Source organism: Motacilla alba, chromosome 10, assembly GCF_015832195.1.
Source record: "Motacilla alba alba isolate MOTALB_02 chromosome 10, Motacilla_alba_V1.0_pri, whole genome shotgun sequence".
Classification (NCBI taxonomy): Eukaryota; Metazoa; Chordata; class Aves; order Passeriformes; family Motacillidae; genus Motacilla; species Motacilla alba.
In genome coordinates, this window is record NC_052025.1 from 18030516 (window position 1) to 18050773 (window position 20258).

Below are 20258 nucleotides of genomic sequence, written 5' to 3' on the forward strand. Positions count from 1 at the left end.
CAGGGGCGGGGCGCGGGCGGGGCGGAAACAGCTCCGCCGCCATCGCTACCGAGGCGGAAGTGAGCGAAGTGGGCGCCATTGCTACCGAGGCGGAAGTGACGTGCCCGCTGTGTTAATTCATGGAATAATTTGCGGTGGAAGGGACTTTTTAAGACTCGTTTTGTTCCACCCCCACCACGGTCAGGGACGACTAGATCAGCTTGCTCCAAACCCCGTCTAACCTGGCCGTGAACACTTCCAGGGATGGGCGGCAGCTTCTGGGGTAATCTGTTCGCTGCGGGGCAGCTCAGATTAATTGAGGAGAGCGACAGGTGATACTGAGTCATTCCTCTGAGGACACAGGTGGAGTCAATTAGCCCCGTTTAATTGGCATGTAATAAACAGGAGTTGAAGGCAAGCTAAAAGAAACAGGCCTATAGTTACCTGCAATTATAGGTGTGTTGTATATAAGGCCTGCGTAAGGGATATATTTCATTAGATAATATATATTTATACAATGCTCTTCTCTGATCGAAGACCACCCCACAACACGCGGCATCATTTTCTATTCGCTCTCAAAATTGCTTCAGTTAGCCTGAAGTTTTTCTGCTCCTGCCTCAGCCTGATCTTTTCACGAAAGGCTTTTAAATAACACAATTTCTGTGATCTAAGGGAAATATTCCTCTCATATCATATTTGGAAAGATGAATTAAGGGGCAGAATCACCGGGAATAAACACAGCCGGACGGCGTGCCCCGGACGGGCTGGGGGGGGCGCTGCCGGCCGTAGACTACATTTCCCACAATGGCACGCGGCGCCCACGCTCCCATTCACAGCCGGGACTACACTTCCCATGAAGCCCCGCGTGACGAGTGCGCTCACGCGGTGCGCGCTGCGGCGCGATGCCCGCCGGGATCTGCAGTTCCGCGGTGACGCGCGGTGCCGTCGCGGGGGCGTTACCGGGGCGGGCGGGGCCGCACCGTCGCCAGCGAGGCCTTGTCGGCGGCGGGGGGAGCCGCCGGGCCCGCGGCCGCTGCACCATGTCCGCCTGCCACAGCTGCGCCGCCGCCGCCCGCCTCTTCGGCTCCACGCTGCCCTCCGCCCGCAGAGGTAACCGCGCTCCGCGCCCGGCCTTCCCTCCCCGGGCCCGGCGGGGTCGGGCCCGCGGCCCTGAGGGGAGCCCCGGCCCCGCCGCTGCCCTTATCGCGCCGTGACAGCGGCGGGGCACGGCGGCCTTTCCCCTTTTTCCCTCCTTTTAGCGGTTTGCTGGTGGCACCCGCGCGGTGCGGGTCGGGCTAAGGGCAGCGTTACGGGCTGGGAAGTTTGGGAGATTTTGCCCTCGCTGTGGGGAAATGGAATGCGAGAATAGGGTTTATTTCAGCAGGGGTGATGCTCAGCAGCTGCTGGCCAGTGTGTGCTACTCTCTAGTGCGAGTAAATGTGTTTCGTTGGCTTAAAATGGCTTAATTGCCTTAATTAATTAGAAGCTTACCTTTGTGGTAGCCTAAACTTGAAATATTTCTCGTAAAGATGGCCTTAGTTAGCAAAATTAATTATTACCAACTTGGTAGAAGGACGAGACTGTGCCAGGTACTCACTGGAAGCTGAGGGCTGTGGGAGGTTGTTACTTTTTTACTGTTTTTCCTTGTTTACCCTTTTCACGGTGTTCTCGGGGGGTGCTGAGGGCAGACAAACCATGTGCTGCTTTGGGTGAAAGGTAGAGCATCCCCAAATTGTGCTGAAAAATCTCTCTGTTGCCACATTTGCAACAATATTTTCAATTACTCTGCCCTCAGCAATAGCCTGGTGAGTCAGAGATCATTTACTGCCCTTAAGAGGTGAGTTAACTCTTTGTAGGTGCCTTTACATTTGTATCTCAAATATCAGCTGAGCTGAAAGGTTCTAACCTGTGCTTTCAAATCCAGCCTGTCTGGCCTTATGCAACCCCTCGAAACCATCAACTTCAAAGCAAGTACTGTTTGGAATTCATTACAGAATTATCTTTTTTAAAACGTATGGGGATTTTTGGTCAGATCTAAGATTCAAAAGGATAATGTGAAAGAGCAAATGAGAATAAAATGCAGATAGAGCAATACAATTATTTACCCATCAGCTTTCAATGAAAGTTACATTTATTTTTAAACGTGTCTTACTTTTGTGTGTCTTTTATATGAAACTGTGTCATCTGGCAGGTGCTTTGTTTGCTGTTGCTGGTTGATGCAAACTTGAGAGAGTTCAGAGTGCACAGATCAATGCAATCAATCGAGTTATGTGGGACAGTCACAGTGTGTCACAGTCTCTCTTTCACTTTCCTGAGCAGTAGATGCCTCCAAGATCCCCCAGTCTTGTCCCAAAAGTCAGTCTTTATTCTGTCAAGTATCAATTAAAGGTTAATAAGGTGTTAAGGAGCTTCCCATCGTCTCTTAACTCACAAATCCGAGCACCCTGGATCGGTTCCATGGCTGCCAGCAACGTTAGGGACACATCCTTTGAAGCCAGTGCTCCAAAAATCACCTGAGCCACCCTGCCAGGTGTGTGTGAGCCACCCTGCCAGGTGTTACTTTTGGAACATTTATCGGAGTCTGGATCCCTCAGTGGCAGCTGCCAGGCATTGGGCTGGAATGTTGATTTCTCCTTGAAATCTCCCTCTGGGCTTATTGACTCAAGGAAGTCGTGGTGATAACTTTCTTATTGCTTCATTGTGTAATTATACAATGGTTTTTTGTCCAAAAACACTACTCAGACCTCACAATAAGCACGTGAGGCTTTTCATGCTTAGCCATGAGCTGATGTCGCAGTAATATGATTTTCTTCCCCTGGTTTAGTCTTCACAGCTGAGTACTCAGTGCTGTGTAAGGTTTCACAGTTCATCCCGTACAGCTCTCAGTGCATTTTCTGTCTCACAAGAGCACTCTGAATTAAAATGAGGACTGAAATGTTTCAGCTTTTGAGTTAGTGCTTCAGCCTTTCTCCACAGGCCAAACCCCCCCGTGTTGCTTGTGTGACTCCAGGTTTTGTTCAAGGGAGGAGAGGTGGTCATTGTTTGATTTTAAGGGGTCTTTTCTCAGTAATCTCAGTAAAGGAACCATCTCTGAGGAATGAGCCTGCACGACAGGGAGCTGCTCGGAGCAGCTATTGCATTGTAAACACTCACCACAGCTTGTTCTCTGCTGACAAGTGCGCTTGGCACACGGGGCTGTCAGAGTTCTCTGCACATTCACTTAAAAGGCACAACTGCTTCTGAGAGCCAGCCAGTGTTTTCAACTTTCCTACGATGTTTTTGTGGCTTACCCTGTGTCATCTAAAATGTGTTGCAGTGGCGCTCGGCAGAGGAATTTAAAATGGGGAAGCTCATTGATTGTTATTCCTCCCTCACGTTTACAGACAGAAGCAATGCTGTTAAGAGACTTTGAAAAGATTAATTTTTAGTCATGTTAAAAATAGTACAAGTCATCTTCAGGTTAGGGACTCTTAAGCAGCATGTAAGTTAATAAACCAGCTTCAAATCTCATTTGACACTGTTATCTTTGTTGTGACTTTGCAGAGCCTGTACTGTAAGAGTTTTCCTGGTAAATTCAGGTTCCTCTTCTTTATTTTTCTCCCTTCTTTTTACAGTAACAAGGTGAATTTTCAGAGTATCCTCTTTCAGCTAAGTTCCCAGCTCTTGGTTGCTGTTGTTTCCTCTTTCAGAGCAAACGAGCTGTGTTTCTCTTGCCATTCTTACTTTTTCTTATTGTTTTGAAGAGTTTCTGGATTTTCCATGGGCTTCTCTCATCCCCATAACAATAAAACTGCGTGTTGTCAGCAGGTCTGTAACTGCCATTGTTGCTGTGTGGCTGTGCTGCCAGTAAGGCCCAGAGTCCTTATCAAAACCAGCGAGCCAAGTGAGAAATTTGCCACTTGAAATGGGAGAGATGAGATACGGATCCCAGGCTGTCGTTCATGTTGAAATCACAAGCACAACATATGTTGGCTCACGTCATAGCCTGCCATGAAATGCAATCCTGCCCGTGTTGCAAGAGGAGGAAAAGGCTGTTGAGTTTCTCAGGGAGGGTTTTTTTCACCTTGGCAGTGAGGAATTTCAGCAAAGATTGCGCTGGGTTTGCCAGTGCTGGCCGTCGGCGAGTGCCAAATAGGACACACGGCTTCTCAGTTTTCCTCAGCACGATTCTTGCTGCCAAGAAGTGCCTCAAATTCCTGGAAACTAATTTTTAGTGGAGTTCCCAAGTGAAAGCCAAATGCAGCCCGTTGAGTCTGAAACACCTGATTTTTGCTCTTCACCTGATTTTCGATCTTCAAAGGTTTCTTTCAGTGGTCTGAATTATTTCACAATAAAAGCTGCAAGTTGATTGTGTTTATCATTCTGAGGATCAGTTTCATAACTGGGATGTTCCCCATTTCATGCCATAACAGGACTCTCAGTTGTCTGATGTTAGAGGACCTGAAATTATTTTGGGGTCTTTTTTGGACAACCAAAGTAGCTTTCAACAAGGTGAACATTAAGGTGGTAAAGATAATTTATTTTGGATAACTAAAATCTGTTCAGAGCTGAATTCTGTTGCCAAAACCTTAAAGCTCCACTTAAAGTAAGTCAGTTCTAAGATTTGATGGCAATGGAATTAAAACAGGAGTATTTTAGCATTTAACTTTCTTTTTTTTTCCTTTTTTTCGGTTTTTTTTTTTTTTTAGGCATTACTTGTGGTCGCACACGCATCCCTGTTTTAGGAAAACTTGGGACTTTTGAAACTTGTTCTCTGAAACGAATTCCTCTTAGAAACTTTTCAGAAACACCAGCATATTTTGCTTCAAAGGATGGTGCAAGCAAGGATGGTTCTGGAGATGGAAGCAAGGTAATTTCTGCAAACTGGGGGTTTCAATAATTTATGTAAAATGTTCCTTACATTTAAAAAATTTTTTTTACTTAAAATTAATCTCAAAATTTTGGCCAACTCCTGACGTTTCTAATCCCTCAAATTGCTGCAACTGGCAGTGAAGAAAAAAAAGTAATTGTATTGTGAATTTGTTAGGAGATAAACCTTGTAAACATCCCACAATGCTTTTCCCAGTTTTATAAATATCTTTGCCCAGTGTAAACTTGAAAACTTAATTGAATGTCATAAATCAAGAACAGGATTTCAGGAAAGAGTATAACCAGAGCTATTCTCCTTCAAAAGCCTGGTGCTCCCAAGTAGACTTTTTAAAATTACATTTTAAATGTTTCTGAGTTTAGAACTGGTTTGCCTTAAGTAAGACAAGTCAGTGAGGACATGAGCTCACCTCCTGTTAGTCAGTTGTAGTCTATTTTTATCCTAGTCATTCTCTGTAATTATAGTTAATAAACAGCTTCTTCAGATAAATGATTACCTAAGAATAAAACTGCTCTTTAGTCAGCAAATAACATTCTGAGAGTTGACAGGCAATAACTTTGCCTCAGTATGGTGTGTTGGGAACCTGAGGAACTGTCCAGGTGACACAGGTCTGTTCTGAAGGTGCAATTCAACTTTTTAAAAAATAAATAAAGAAGATAAAATAAATCAATATCTTTTTTTTCTTGAGAAGGGTTGTGAGGAAAAATCAGTAGGCAAGACAGGTTTAAAAAATTAAGAGCTGCCTTAGAAATTGGAAGAGAGATTTTTGCTGTTTCCTAAAATATAATAAGTTGTATTAATCAGAATGTGAAGGCATAGATACAAGTAAAAAGTGCAGTATTTCCAAGCACTTTGAAATGCATGTTTTAGCACAGACTGCTACACCTGCCACGGAAGTGAGAGCAGCTGTGGCTTCAGAAACCCTTAGAATCCATGCAGTTGAGATAATAAAATACTCTCTAAATATGATTTGTTTTCTTGTCTGGCATTAAAACGTTAAAATACAATATTAAAACACTGTTGACAGAGCTTGTTGCTGTTCTAGTGCCAGATACCTCTTCCATGGGCATCCCAGACTGGCAGACCTGGGAAATGCAGATGTATTTGTAAATGTAAAACACTTCCAAGTGTTTATGTCACATTCTTCTACGTGTCCAAAGCCTTTAAAAAATCCTGACAATCCTGACAACTTTGTCATTCAGCTATTGCAAAATTCAAATTATTTGATTGCAGAAGCACACTGCTAAATGCCTGCTGTACCAGCTCCATTGTTTGGGCTAATTGTCTGGAAATCTCTTTTAGAAATCTGTTGGTGAGGGTGGTGGTAAGAAGTCAAGCTCTGGAAGCTCTGGGAAAGGAGGGAACCAACTGCGCTGCCCAAAGTGTGGGGACCTGTGCACACACGTGGAGACCTTTGTGTGTAAGTTTTCCTTAAAACCTCCTTGTTTTAAATAGGCACAGATGTGGCTTTGTGCTTTACCATAGTAACTGATAGCTAGGTGGTAGCCTGCCTAATTACATGGTGTCACAAATTTTGTGATGCTTAGTTAGGCCTTGTTGATGTAACCAATATTTATTGTCTCTGTGGGTACATTTGTGTAATTCCCATGATGTGTGAGGATGTGGTAGTGGAATTCCCATTGCATCTGTGAATATACATTTTTAAAATAGTTCATGGCATTTTTTACTTAATACCATTTGAACTACAGATACTTTCATATCTCTATTATATGAGTATATACTTTATATATAGTGCATTTGTAATGTCTGTCCTTTCTTTCCTAAATAATATAACTTTAATCCTGCATGTACTGTAACCAAAGTGCTTATCCAGCAGAGGAATTAGTATCTGACAGATGGCTTACTAGAACAGTCTTCCATGGCAAACTCAGAGCTATAATACATTCCAAATAGCAGGCTGGAAAGTCCAACTAGAAAATCCAAAATGCTTGTTCTCCAGCAGCAGCAATTGCTCCTATTTTTATTTTTTTAAAGTATAATCCAAATTAATGCCATTTATTCTTTAGGTTCTATCAGTCTTGAAGATATTTCATACCTTATTTCAGCACTAATGAGACCAGCTTAGAAAACAAGAACTTTTGTCAGAAAGCAAATGCCCACTGTTAGTTGGTGGGGCTCAAGGAGGAAGTATCAAGTCATAATCAGACTCGTGCTCTAAGAGGCTTAAGACAAGGTCAGCATAAACGTGTTCAGCTGGCAAAAATAATGAGTGGATGTGCTGTTATCTGCTGCTGCTCATATAAAATAGTATTTTAAATGATCAAATCTCACAATAAATCACAAGGCAGTTCTATAATAATAGCAATATATTTCTTTAGAGAAAGGATCAGTCCTCAGTAACTTTTTCTCCCCAGAAATAAGGTTGTTTTTCCAGTTTGTTTGAAACTATAGGCAACAAGGTATTCTGCAAAACCTGGCACTAGTTCGTGGAACTGGAAATCTGATCCTGTCTGGTGTTCAGTGTGGCCTCTCCCTGGACTAGGTGTGGTTGGAAACTAGAAGGATTTTCAATCTCATTTACCTTCTTATGATTCATGAGCAGGCAGAGATGTTTTTGAAACTCTCTCACTTCACTGTGTGTTTCCCTTGGTGCTGCAGTTTGTGCTTTTGTCTGGAAATACCATTCAAGCATTGTCCCAGAACGATCCCTGGAAAGCAGAGATGTGATTTAGTGCTTTGTCAGTGTTGCTGGGAACACTTAAGCATGCCTGGAAACTTCCTTGGGAACAGGATTTATTCATACCAGCACTATGGGAGAACATACCTTGATAGATGCAATTTAAAATTCCCAAGTAGTGAACCCACTTGAGTTGCAGCAGCAGAAAAGCACAGGTTCTGTAAACAGCTGGGGACTGGAAACCCACTTTTTTCCAAAGCTCCTTTGAGTCCTGGAGAAGTTTTTTCTGGACCTGTGTTATTCTGGTTTAGTCTGTTAATTTGAGCAAACTGCTTCCCAACCACACTCTATAAAGCAGCTGGAAAACAGAAGTTCTAATTATCTTTAAATTTATTTGGAAAAAGAAAACAAAAACTAAGAAATATCTGTCCCATTCTGCCCAAAATGAATGGGTTGCAAGTTGTATTAAGCCTACTGTAACTTGATTTTTTTGTTGTTGCTTAGTCAGGAAAAATTATGAATTTGCACAGTTCTGGTTTGAATTGCCAACCTGCAGAGCCTTAAATAAATATCTAAAACCAAAGGAAAGCATGCAATTAGCATTTGTTTCAGTTTAAATATTTTATTTTCAGTCATTTTGAGAGAAGCAGGGAAGCAAAATACTGAATAAAAGCCATGTTCATTAGAAAATTAATTGCCAGTGAGTGGCAGTGTGACAGGCTGGTTTTCCAGTGGAGTTTGTTTTTGATGGAGCTTCTCTTTGTATCTGCAGATCTTGCAGAAAGATTTGCTTGGCAATGGTTTTCCAGTAATTAACAATGAAGGGAAAATATGAGGCAAACAAAAAGTCGTTTTGCTTTGCCCTCCTTTCTCAGCAGTTCCTGTATTGTTTTGGGCTGTGAAAGTCTGTAAGGAGAGTTTGTGATCAGTGAAATAAGACTTGATCCTCAGATGTGGAGTGAAATCCAATAGCTGCAAAGCTGATTGGCATAAGAAGCCTTATCTGGATGCTGCTTTTACTGTCCCCACCTGATGCCATCAGGTTACTCCACTCTCCAAAGCAGCACTTCCCTGCTATTGTACATACTCAGAAGCTTCCCTGCTTTCTTTTTCCTGGTTTGGAGTTTATTTTTTACCTTAAAGCAATTTGATAGCAGCCCATTATCTCAACCCTACAACTCTTTTTGATTTGAATCCTCTGATTGTTTCTGTTTCCTGCGTGTTTTGTAAAAACCTGCCATTTCTTTTTGGCAAGGTCAGCTCACACAGACTTTAGAAATGCCTTTGCTAATGCAGCCTCTGTGGCAATGTTGTCTGATTGAAAACAACACTTGACTTGCACTTTGGCACACTGTAAGTATTTGCAGACACCTTAATGACAGGGAGGTAATTTGACATGGATGTTCTTTGTTGTGCTTTTATGTGTTTGCTAAAATAACCTATGAAAACATGCCAGTATTTAGGATTAGCAAAGTTGCCTGCAACTCAACTGTGTACTCTTCTTTTTAGTGGAGTTTTAAAGATGCCCCACAGTACTCTTACAGTCCACTCCTTATTTTCTGGGGTTTTTTTAATCATTCATGTGGATCTGTAAAGGGACCAACCATTCTCATGGCTATTCTATCAAAATAAACCTTGTATAATGAAGGAGAGCAGCCTCATGGCACTGTAGCATCACAAATATCAGAGGTGTTTTGAGTGAGCCCTGGCAGAAAGGTTGGGTTGTTTTTTCCCTACAATATTGTTGCTAAATAATAGTTACATAAGAGGAATGGGTTTGTGCAAGTGGATTTCCATCACATTCCCATGAGGCAGATAACAGTAATTTGGAAGGTTGCCAGGAGAACTTCCAGGCTGTTGCACAGAATTTCTTTGAAGTAAAGTTAATGAAGCTGTGTTGGTCGCAGTATTAGTTGCTACATTCTTAAAGTAATCTGTTGGTCTTGCTTATCCAGGTATAAGGTGGGATTAATGGTAAGAAAAATCCCACCCACTCCTCTTTTGCTGATGCCAGTCCTGTGGGAGACAGCAAGTTATAAATAAGCAGCTTGTTTGTTGCTAGAGTTTGTTGTTACAGTCAGCTGGTGCTACAGTGTTCAAGCCATTTTCTAAAAACTTTTTATGATTTCAGAAGTTCTGACATTGAAGTTTTCATGGGGTTGTTTTTCTACAGTTACTTTACTTTTAATTAAATACATTTACTAGTATATTTTCTTTAAACCTATCCTATTGCTCATGGTTTCCATTTAGTAGCATAGTTATATGGCTAGAAAGGATCTATTCTGAATTACTTTTATTATTCTTCTCTACTGTCTGTTATTATTATTATTTCAACTTTGCTTTGCCAGAAGAAAAGAAGAGCGATGCATGTTCTCATTTTCAGGCTTTTGAAACCAACCTTTGCAGATTTCTTAAGACACAGTTCACAAAGTCAGCAGCAGGAGGGTTTAGCTTTTGGAATCTGAAAGAAATTTGTCCTAGTCTTGACAGTAAAAATAAATAAGCAGAAGATCTTGCAAAACATCAAAGTCCTTGATGGTCTGTTGCATACCACAGCTGCCTCTTGTTGGGATGAGCCCTTTGGGTGACCCCCCTGTGCTCTGTGTCCTGGGCTTGGGTGATCCACAGTGTTCCAAAGCCAGGGGGATGCAGAGAGCAGCAGCTGCCAGAGCCCTCCTGTAATGCTGTCTTTGATATTCTAGACTGCTTCCCTGCACTTCAGTCTGTGCCTAACCACAATATTTTATTTTGATGTCAGTTTGAGAGTTCGGAACAATTCCTGCACAGCTAAAGCCTTCATTAATTTTGTCTCTCTCAGAAGTGAGTGTGATGCTACTGGATAAGTATCAAAAGGAGTTTTGTGTTTAATCCATTTTCTGGTTGCTGCCCAGCATTCTGATTTTTTTGGGGGGGGCAAATTGTATTCTCTCTGTGTCAAATTTCATAGGCCAACAGTAGCTTTTAAATGTTCTGAGGTGAGCGAGGGAGAAGTGTTGTGTAAACGCAGGGAGGCTGTGCTGTCTTACAGGTGCTTGTCCTGTGTGATGAGCTTGGACAGAAGCAATTCCTCTTACTGTTCTGTTTGACTTTTTCTGCAGCTTCCACCCGTTTTGTGAAGTGTGAAAAGTGTCACCACTTTTTTGTTGTCCTGTCAGAGGCAGACACAAAAAAGAGCATCATTAAAGAGCCTGAGTCAGCAGCAGAAGCTGTGAAATTGGCATTCCAGCAGAAGCCACCACCTCCACCGAAAAAGGTATGTTCTTAATTCCACCCCGATTCCCCTCGTGTTGCAGCATGGAGAAATGCTTCCCTTAATCTGCATCAGGTGTGTGATGGGCTGCTGGGACAGAGCAACAAACAATAAAGATGATTAGCTCAAGATTAAACCTTTGTGAGCTGTGTGACCCAGCAGAGCACTGATAAAGGGAACAAGTAGATCCAATAAAGGTATTGGAGCTTGTTTTCCTCTGTCTTTGTCTCGTGATTTCATTTTCTTCTGTGACCTTAAGACTGACCTCAGCCCTCACCAACCAGAGTAACTTTTCTTTCTCACTGTGGCCTTGCATTCTGTATCTTTATTTTAGCAGCTTCTTTCTGTAGCTGCAGAGCCTTTTATTTGGTGTGGGTCTGAGTGAGAGCTGCAGCTGATTAACTTGTGGCCATGGTCCTTCTGAAGTCACTCGGTTTCCCTCTGGAGATTAGTGAGGAAGCCTTTTATGTTTCTCAGTTCTTGGTGGACTGTAATGGTTAGCTCCTTGACAGGCTTCTTTTAAGAAAATAAGTTTCTTAAAATTTCTGTTCCTCTTAAAAATTTGGGTGAAAACAGCAATTGGCTTATATATTAACACAATATGTGTAAGCAATACATTTTTAAAGTAAACTTACCCACAGGAATATGTTTTGTATTTTAGATGTTAGTTTCTGTTTCTCAGGTCTGTTACAATTCAGACCAAAGTCTGTCTTTGGCACAATATATACTATTTTTCCTTTTCTGCTGCAAGATGATTTAAAGTGTTACTAAGATTAAGCTGTTTTTCAGATTTACAACTACCTCGACAAATACGTTGTTGGTCAGTGTTTTGCCAAGAAGGTGCTTTCAGTTGCTGTGTATAATCATTACAAGAGAATCTACAATAATATCCCATCTAACCTGAGGCAGCAAGCAGAAGTTGAGAAACAGACTTCTTTAACACCAAGAGGTTTGTATGATATTTGGTATTTTTCTGGTCAAATAAATTACCATTTCAGGGCCCTAACTTGAGAAATCTAAGAGGTTTAACCCTGGCACTAGATGTTTTATAATTGAAATTATCTATAAGAATTTCTACTAAATATAATTTTCACTGTGAACTTCTGTGATTTATTTAAATGGTAATCAGGAGGTTTATGGTGCCTTCCATATGAAATGCTTAGCCCTTTTAACTGATACATATTATGGAGTATTCTCCTTTAACTTTCTAAAGTGAGTCTGCTAATTTTTTCTTTCTAATCTCATTTACTACTTAACGGTAAATCTGCTGCTGAATCTGCAAGCAACAATGCAGATCAGAAAGGTGATATTTTGCATAGGTAAATTGATGAGTACTTAGATTTCTAACTTCCCTTGCTCCTGCTGCCAGCATCTGCTGGTCACCACAGTATTGTTCCATGTCTAGCAGGTGTAGATGGAGTTACTCTTGGCAGTACTTTTGCTGCTGAGTAAGTGTGTAGCTATGTTGATCTAATTTATTTTTAGATGTAGGATTAAGTTACCATCTCTGACTCAAAGTGTACCTTGGGTGATTTTTTTAAAAGGAGTTTTCTTCCGTCTTGCAAAAGTTACCACAGAAATCTTCTTTTTTTTTGAATTAACATAAGTCTTTTAAATGAGGAGGGAACATTGGTAGCACTGTTCTGGTAATGGTAAGAGAACAGTTGTGTACCTGGCACCAGGAATTTCCTGACCCTCCACAGGGAGATAACATGGTCCATACTCACAGAGACTGACAGTGAATGTTTACATATTTCAGAGTTCTGTCTTATAACAAGGAACATTGTTACTCTCAGGGAGAGTTTAAGGAAGCCTGTTCTATTTTTCCCTTCCATAATTGGCTTTAAAGTGAAAATCTAATTAGAAGTAATAGACTGTTGTTGTTTTTAGAAGTAGGTAGCTTGCTGCCATTTCAAAAACATGCAATTTGGGTTTTGGGTTAATTTTGACAGCAATAAAAATAGCTCTTGTGGGGATTTCTTGTCAGAAATACATTCACAGACAGTGATGAGATGTATTCAGAAGAGGGCAAGAGGTGGAGAATTTATAAGCTTTTATAGCCTTACTTTTTTATGACTGTTTTCATCCTCTCTCTTAGAATTAGAAATCAGAAGACGGGAGGATGAGTACAGATTTACAAGTAAGTGAACCCTCTCCTCATGTCCTCCTCTGCAATACCTACTTTTGTGACATGGAGAAGAGTCTTTAGTGACTGCTAGTTTGAAATGTTGGGTGAAGTCCAGTGCTTGTACTTTTTTTGTCATGGAAATCAACAGCTTGGGTTTATTTCTTCTTCTATGTTAAAAAAAATGTTATAATAAATTATAGTAAAAGTGAGTTAATTTGTAAGGACTGAAAATTTTTCTTGCTTTTTAATGTAGGGGAATGCTTTTAGGTAATCCACTGTGCTGTTGAGAATTCTTTTCCTATATGCCTCTGCAAAAATGTGGTTGCAACTCCTGTTTGTGTAATGATTGTGCTGTATTTCTGTTGCTTTCCTCTCTGTAAGCTTCTGTACAGAGAGAATTCTAGGTTTGCAGAAGAACTTTGCTGTTATTGTGTGTTTAAAGTAGTGACAGACCTTGTTGGTGCTCAGACAGTGCTGTTATTGTTCTCTTCAGAACTCCTGCAGATTGCTGGAATCAGTCCACATGGTAATGCTTTGGGAGCATCAATGCAGCAACAGATGAACCAGCAGATACCTCAGGAAAAACGGGGAGGAGAAGTACTAGATTCAGCCAATGATGACATTAAACTTGAAAAAAGTAATATTTTGCTGCTTGGACCAACTGGATCAGGTATACAGCTGCATGTGTCAATAGGTGTCCTCTTTTTCATGGAATTTGTTGTTAATGGGTGATTTTCCTCTTCCAAATTATTCAGATTCGGTTTATGAAAAAACTAAACTGTGAATTTCAAATTTGGATTCCAGTGTTTTCATGCCATGTTAATGTGCTGAGCTAGTGGCCTTAAAAAGGAATGAGCTGTAGTTGTGTGGTTTTCTTTTTTTGGTTTTTTTTAATGCCTTTCTATACCGACTGAATAAAAGATGCCACTTTGACTAAACAGTGGCAGTTATAGTTTCACTGCTTTAGCTGGCAGCTGAGATGCTGCAGTTAGTGCTGTTTCACCTCTGGGTCTGATTAGTTGCAGGGGGTTAGAAAGAGAGATTATTTTGTATGTTCATAAGACTTGGGAGTGTTTGTGCTGAAGTGATGGCATTTTGCAGACTTTTTGGGAGAACATTCACTAAACAATATTTTAATTCTGTTTCTTCCCAACTTCAAAGCAGGAGCAATTGGACTTTGCACTGCACCCTGAGTGTCTGCAAAGGACTACTGATTTATTTAATCTTTAAACTCTGCAAGTACATGTATTATGGTTTTTATATTGTGTGACATATTGTGATACTGTATGCATTTCAAGCTGCCTTAAATGTGTATTATTAAACTAAAACCAGAAGTACAGCCTCCCAATGTAAAAACCACTGCTTATGAAAGCTATCTCCCTTGGAAAATATTCTTATATTAAGATGCTGGTATGACTCAGAATGTTTAATAAGAGTAATGATGATCCTGTGATAAATCCTTGAATGGTTTGGGTTGGAGGGTACCTTAAAGCTCCCCTTGTTCCACCCCTGTCATGTGTAGGGACACCTTCCACTATCCCTAGCCCTATCCAACCTGGCCTTTGACATTTCCAGGGATGGGGCAGCCACAGCTTCTCTGGGCACCCTGTGCCAGGGCCTCGCCACCCTCACAGAAAAGGATTTCTTCCCAATATCTCATCTAAACCCACCCTCTTTCAGTTTAAAGCCATTCCCCCTTGTCCTGTCACTACACACCCTTGTTAGAAGTCCCTGTCCAAGTACTTGGATTTGTGTGCTCAAAGAGAAATGTGTGGCAGTTCTAACATGCAGCTTTTATTTTACCAGGTAAAACCTTGCTGGCTCAGACTCTGGCTAAATGCCTAGATGTCCCTTTTGCTATCTGTGATTGCACCACCTTGACTCAAGCTGGCTATGTTGGGGAAGACATTGAATCTGTCATCGCTAAACTCCTGCAAGATGCCAACTACAACATCGAAAAAGCACAGCAAGGTAAACTTCTCATGCATGGTACAGAAACTGTTCATTTTGTTGAAGTGCTCTAAGCTTTTGAGACCACCACATTTCTGAAATTCATGTCCTGCTGCATGTACCCAAAGTTTAAATCAGATAGAATAAACCTGAAAAGAGCTCAACGTGTATTTTTTGTTTTTGTCCACAATTGGATAAAATTACACATGCTTTTGCAGTGGGGAAGGAGAACAGACTGCTGCTCCCTCAAATCTTATTATTCTCTGTAAACTCTTGCTTCCCTTTAAAAGTAGGGTCATCTTTAATCCCATTTTCTGTAACTGCAGGAATTGTTTTTCTGGATGAAGTAGATAAGATTGGCAGTGTTCCTGGTATCCATCAGTTACGGGACGTTGGGGGAGAAGGTGTTCAACAGGTAAATACTTCCATGGAGTGATTTTACTTCCTGAGTGAACAGGACATAGGATCCTGTCATGTCAAACAGCAGGGGAATGTATGGAGTCATAGTTCTTCAGTTCATTAATTATTCACCTTCAAAAGACACATCTTTCCTCTTGACTTCATTAAAGAACATAATCTCAAAAGCAGTTTGAGGCATCCTCATAGAAGCATTTTAGTTCAAAAATGTCTTTGCAGCATTCAGACGGCCAGTTCATAATGTAGACAAGGACAGGTAACAATTCCCATTTAAACAAAACTCTTAAAGCAGCTAATCATTATATGCATAATGTGCATGGGACCCACACTACAGGAATGTTTTTGTCCTTGAGTGGGATTGTCTCATAGGGAAAACGGACTTTTTTGGATACTTACTGTTACTATAAAGGAATAAGGGAGCAAAAAATATATTTGTGAAAGTGAATATATCATGGTGTGCCCTGTTACATGGTGCTACACAATGGAAATTTTTTATTGCTTATTTCTTCTTTCCTTCTTAGGGCTTGTTAAAATTACTTGAAGGCACAATAGTAAACGTTCCAGAAAAGAATTCTCGGAAACTACGTGGAGAAACGGTGCAGGTTGACACAACAAACATTCTGTTTGTAGCTTCTGGTGCTTTTAATGGTCTCGACAGAATTATCAGCAGGAGAAAAAATGAAAAAGTGAGTGCATCAGGCTGTATCCAGGCTGAAAAATCATAATTTTGATCACTGTTGGCAATACTGACTTCTACAGGTCTTGCTGTATTTGTAAACACACTATTTATTTCAGCAAGTGGTGCTAAAAACCATCATGATCTTAAAATACCTGGTCCTGCAGTTCACTGTTTTCTGGATTAATGTCTGGGGACAGGGTTCTGGCTGCAGCATTCTGAAAAAATGTGCTCCTAGTCTCTAACACTAAAGGAGTGACTGAAATTCAAATTATTGTTCATGTTAATTCGTGTAGCTTCCCATGTAAGCAAACTTTGCCTGCATTTGATTCACTTATGAAGTGTCATTTATACTTGTAAAATGAAGAACATGTTGATAACCTTCTTTCTTTCAAGAAAAAGTTGCTCTTGCACTGATGTATTAATCCTTCACTGAGGAAATTCAATCTTTTAAGAAACTGATTGTATGCAAGGGGTCTAATTTTACTCTAAGTAGTTTCTTGAGCTTGAATTGGTACATAATGGCCTAATCAGTCACTGCAGATTTTTAATACTCATGGAAAGTGATTTATTTACATCAAGAACACTCAGTTATTACAGCTCTCTAAGCAGGACATGTTTGTTTTTTCAGTACCTAGGATTTGGGACACCATCTAACATGGGGAAAGGCAGAAGGGCTGCAGCAGCAGCTGATCTTGCCAATATCAGTGGAGAGTCTGACCCACAGGAGGATATTGAGGAGAAGGATCGCTTGCTGCGCCACGTGGAAGCCAGGGATCTCATCGAGTTTGGCATGATCCCTGAATTTGTGGGACGCTTGCCTGTCGTGGTCCCTCTGCACAGCCTGGATGAGAAAACCCTCGTACGGATTCTTACGGAGCCACGGAACGCTGTGGTTCCTCAGTACCAGGCACTGTTCAGCATGGATAAGGTTTGAGTTTTTAGTTGATGACTCTTTGGTGTTCATTTTTATAAACAGTGTTGTTTTCAGTAATGCTCGTACTGAACATGCTGAGTTATAAATGAAATGCTTAACTGGACTTGCCATTTTTCTCTGTGTAGTGTGAATTAAATGTAACTGAAGATGCACTGAAGGCTATAGCCAGACTGGCCCTGGACAGAAAAACTGGTGCCAGAGGTCTTCGATCTATAATGGTGAGTAAATTAAATCTTATAAAAAACAAGTGAAGCTTCCTGGATTTGTGTGTATGAACCTAATCTTGACCACTTCCAGTGACAGCCACTCTTAGTTCTGGCCCTACATGGATGCAGTAAGTCTTTCTAAAGCTGTGAGTATTCAGAGTTCTTCCAAGAAGACTCTCTGCAAATCACTTGTTTATGTGGAGAGGCCATACAGAAATATTTTCTCCTCTATTTTCTTGCAGGAAAAGCTGCTGCTGGAGCCCATGTTTGAAGTGCCCAATTCTGACATCGTATGTGTGGAAGTTGACAAAGATGTTGTAGAAGGCAAAAAAGAGCCAGGATACATTAGGTAAAACGGTAACAGAAGTAGCAGAACAGACCAGTAATACAACTAGACAGGTATTCTGATGGAATAAGCACAAATCCATGCCCACAACCTAAAAAAGATGCAATGCTCTGTATATTGTACACAGCTGAATTAGTGCCTGTTCTGTCCTAGAGACTTTGGAATTGTATTGCTTTCATTTTTAAACAGAAATTTTAAAATAAACATATGTGAATTTACTTTTGTGTGTGTATACCTGTAGAAATGGAAGTAAATTTTAAGGCAACAGTAAAAATCTGAAATTCAGTTGTGACTGTACTGAAATTTCTGAAATGAAACTGTTTCTTTCTTCCTACTTTTTACCACAGATGTGGGGTTTTTTATACAAGCTCCAGGCTGCAACAGTTTTCTACATTACTCTTGCAGCAGTGGAGAGCCACAAAGGCACATCTATTGATTTGCTAAACTCTTGTTAAAATACTCTTTACAACATTAAATTGATTATGGTTTTCAACATGTGGAATGTTGAAAACACTGGACAAATATGCATTAAAAAAAAAATCCAACAATTTCCATGAATGAAGGATGGAATTGAGAGAGAATGGGTCAGGTTAAAACTGGTTAAAAATTAATTTCCAAATTTCAGGTCTGAAATTTAGGAGCTGTGTCTTGGTTTCTATCACTGACAATGTTGTTGGATTGGCTTTCTCCACTAAGTTACATTTACTCATTTCAGCACCTTGTCTGTGCTGAAGCTTGGCTCAGCCTTGTGTTGTTGGAGGGAGTGAAAATATTACGCTGATGGTTGCTTGAAGTGATTTTGTACAGCAGCAGAAATACTAAATTTCTTGATTAAATCAAACAACTTACTGAAAGTCAGAAGGCTAATTGAATTCAGCTAACGAGCCCGTGTGCTGGTGGCACTGCAAATGTGCACAGCAGCATTTCCAGATCAGAGGGTCAGAACTTTGTCACGGGGCTCTGTGCATGTGACATGTTTGTCAGAAGCTATGGAAAGTGTCTCTTGTTTTTTCCCCTCTGTGTCTAAGGTACCTGATCATTCCTTCCCATCCTAGGGCTCCCACCAAGGACTCATCAGAAGAGGAGTATGACTCTGGAGTGGAGGAGGAAGGCTGGCCTCGACAGGCAGATGCTGCAAACCATTAAACACTGTCAGAACTCTGACCTGCAAAAAGCTCACTGGGTTCTTTCCTTGCGATTGCCTCTGGCTCCAGCCTCACCCCAAAGGCACCAGATGCGTCTCGGATACAATTCGTGACGAGGAACTTCATTAGCTAAATCAGATTGTGTATCTTATTGCAGCATCACCTTGATTTGATGGACAGAGTGTGGACTGGGATGGCATAATGCTCAACTATGAATTGTATATTACACTTCAATTAAAATGTATAGCAAACGCAGCAGCACCTGCACTGCCCTTGCCAGAAACGAAACCAGCAGCGCAGGTGCTGCCAATAGTTAGATTTAACAATAATGTTACTCTACAAGTGGGAAATCAAAATTAATAATTAGTAGAGGGTGAGTAAACTATCTTAGCTCCTGGTACGGCTCACAGGGGTTCTGTTCAGGTCAGTGTTAGAGTCCTGCTGGTGTGTGAGAGCCAGCGGGCACTGGAGTGGCTTGTTACATTGGTGGGGAGGAAGCCCTTTTGGAAAATGGGACACGCTGTGTGACACTGCTGGGAGATTCTGCTAAAATGTGACACTGGTTTGTTACAGTTGTTTGAATATCCAATAATACCCTTCATGTCTCCGTTTGGAGCTTTCATCACCTTAGATACTGTGAAAGAAGGTGGAGTCTGGTTTTCCAGAGGGGTAAACAAGATTCGTAGGAAAACCATCTAAATTTGGATGAGAAGTCGCCATAAATTTTTAAATATTAATGTTCTAATATAGTACATTTTGTTTAACGTATTGGAACTATCATGCATCAATTTTTTGGTGCCAGGTATTTGCCCAACCTATCTTATAATGTTAAGAGATGAAAGAAGTAAATGTATAATATTTTTGCTGTAATCAGTAGTGATTGTTCACATGACAGTGCTTTTTAAGTTATATTCTCAAATGCTAGTATTGCATCTTGTGGGTTTGTCTTTGATTTTAGTCTCACAGCAAGCAATCCTCCCTCTTCTGTTCTCCACCAAAATTAATTCAATCCTTTAGAAAAGTCTTTGTAAAAACACTAAAGGACCTGTATGTTTTTGATTTGTTTCAAGAATTAAAATCGTCACTTAAAACTTTGTTTTGTCCTTCAGTGAAAACGTGGACTTGAGTTTCCCTAAAACTTTAATTCACACTATTTAAATAAAACTTTCATCCTTCTTTTTAGTCTAGTGGCTGTTTTAGGACAGGAAAGGATACCGAAAATCTACTGCCCCTACTTTTGTCATTAATTTTTGTCATGTAAATTCTATGTAATACTTGTGTTCTTCCCTAGCAGCAGAATGACATGCAGTTGTAGCCAGGTGCAACAGATACTTCCCGTGGGATTACAGATTCTTTTCAGGTTAAATGACCCAGTAATGGTTCAGAAAAAGCTGCATTTGGAGTTGAGGATATTTCTAGAAGCTTGGTCCCCTCAAACTGGGAATTTGTGGTGAACTATCTGTAACTGCATCCTCACTTTCCTTTTTGTAGAGTGAAAAAACTTAACAGCTTTTAATTCTGAATCCTTTAATTCAAATCCTTTTTTAAACAGATAGAAAAAACCACCACATTTTTAGGTGAAACTGTTCAACAACTTAGTTTTGAAAGTTGTTTGGAATTCTGTAACCAAGAACTGTTTTTAAGGAAATAAAAATGCCGTGTAACTACAGTTTGTACTTCACCTCTGGCGTTTGAATAAAAGCGAATATTCAAGCAGTG

The 20258-nt window shown here is 40.7% G+C and overlaps 1 protein-coding gene across 3 annotated transcripts; it reads left to right on the plus strand.

The window, feature by feature from the left end:
• Window positions 1–932: 932 nt before the first annotated feature.
• On the plus strand, window positions 933–20255 carry CLPX (caseinolytic mitochondrial matrix peptidase chaperone subunit X). Of its 3 annotated transcripts, none has more exons than XM_038147403.1 (14): window positions 933–1089; window positions 4668–4828; window positions 6149–6266; window positions 10583–10737; window positions 11524–11683; window positions 12833–12874; window positions 13356–13532; window positions 14669–14833; window positions 15139–15227; window positions 15751–15915; window positions 16537–16836; window positions 16968–17060; window positions 17291–17447; window positions 18450–20255. In XM_038147403.1, the coding sequence occupies exons 1-13, from the start codon at window positions 1020–1022 to the stop codon at window positions 17399–17401; spliced, it is 1806 nt and encodes a 601-aa protein (XP_038003331.1). In that variant the 5' UTR covers window positions 933–1019; the 3' UTR covers window positions 17402–17447; window positions 18450–20255. The 3 variants fall into 3 exon arrangements, with proteins under 3 accessions (XP_038003331.1, XP_038003328.1, XP_038003329.1); XM_038147400.1 differs by having other exon boundaries at window positions 17291–17397; XM_038147401.1 differs by lacking the exon at window positions 12833–12874 and having other exon boundaries at window positions 17291–17397.
• The last annotated feature ends 3 nt before the right edge of the window (window positions 20256–20258 follow it).

What these genes read in the sequence shown, in the direction of transcription:
- CLPX (XM_038147400.1), top strand. Translation starts at nt 1,020, where the DNA reads ATGTCCGCCTGCCACAGCTGCGCCGCCGCCGCCCGCCTCTTCGGCTCC. An exon ending in CATCGAAAAAGCACAGCAAG is followed by an intron (nt 14,834 to 15,138) that starts GTAAACTTCTCA and finishes CTGTAACTGCAG; the next exon opens with GAATTGTTTTTCTGGATGAA. An exon ending in GGGGAGAAGGTGTTCAACAG is followed by an intron (nt 15,228 to 15,750) that starts GTAAATACTTCC and finishes TTTCCTTCTTAG; the next exon opens with GGCTTGTTAAAATTACTTGA.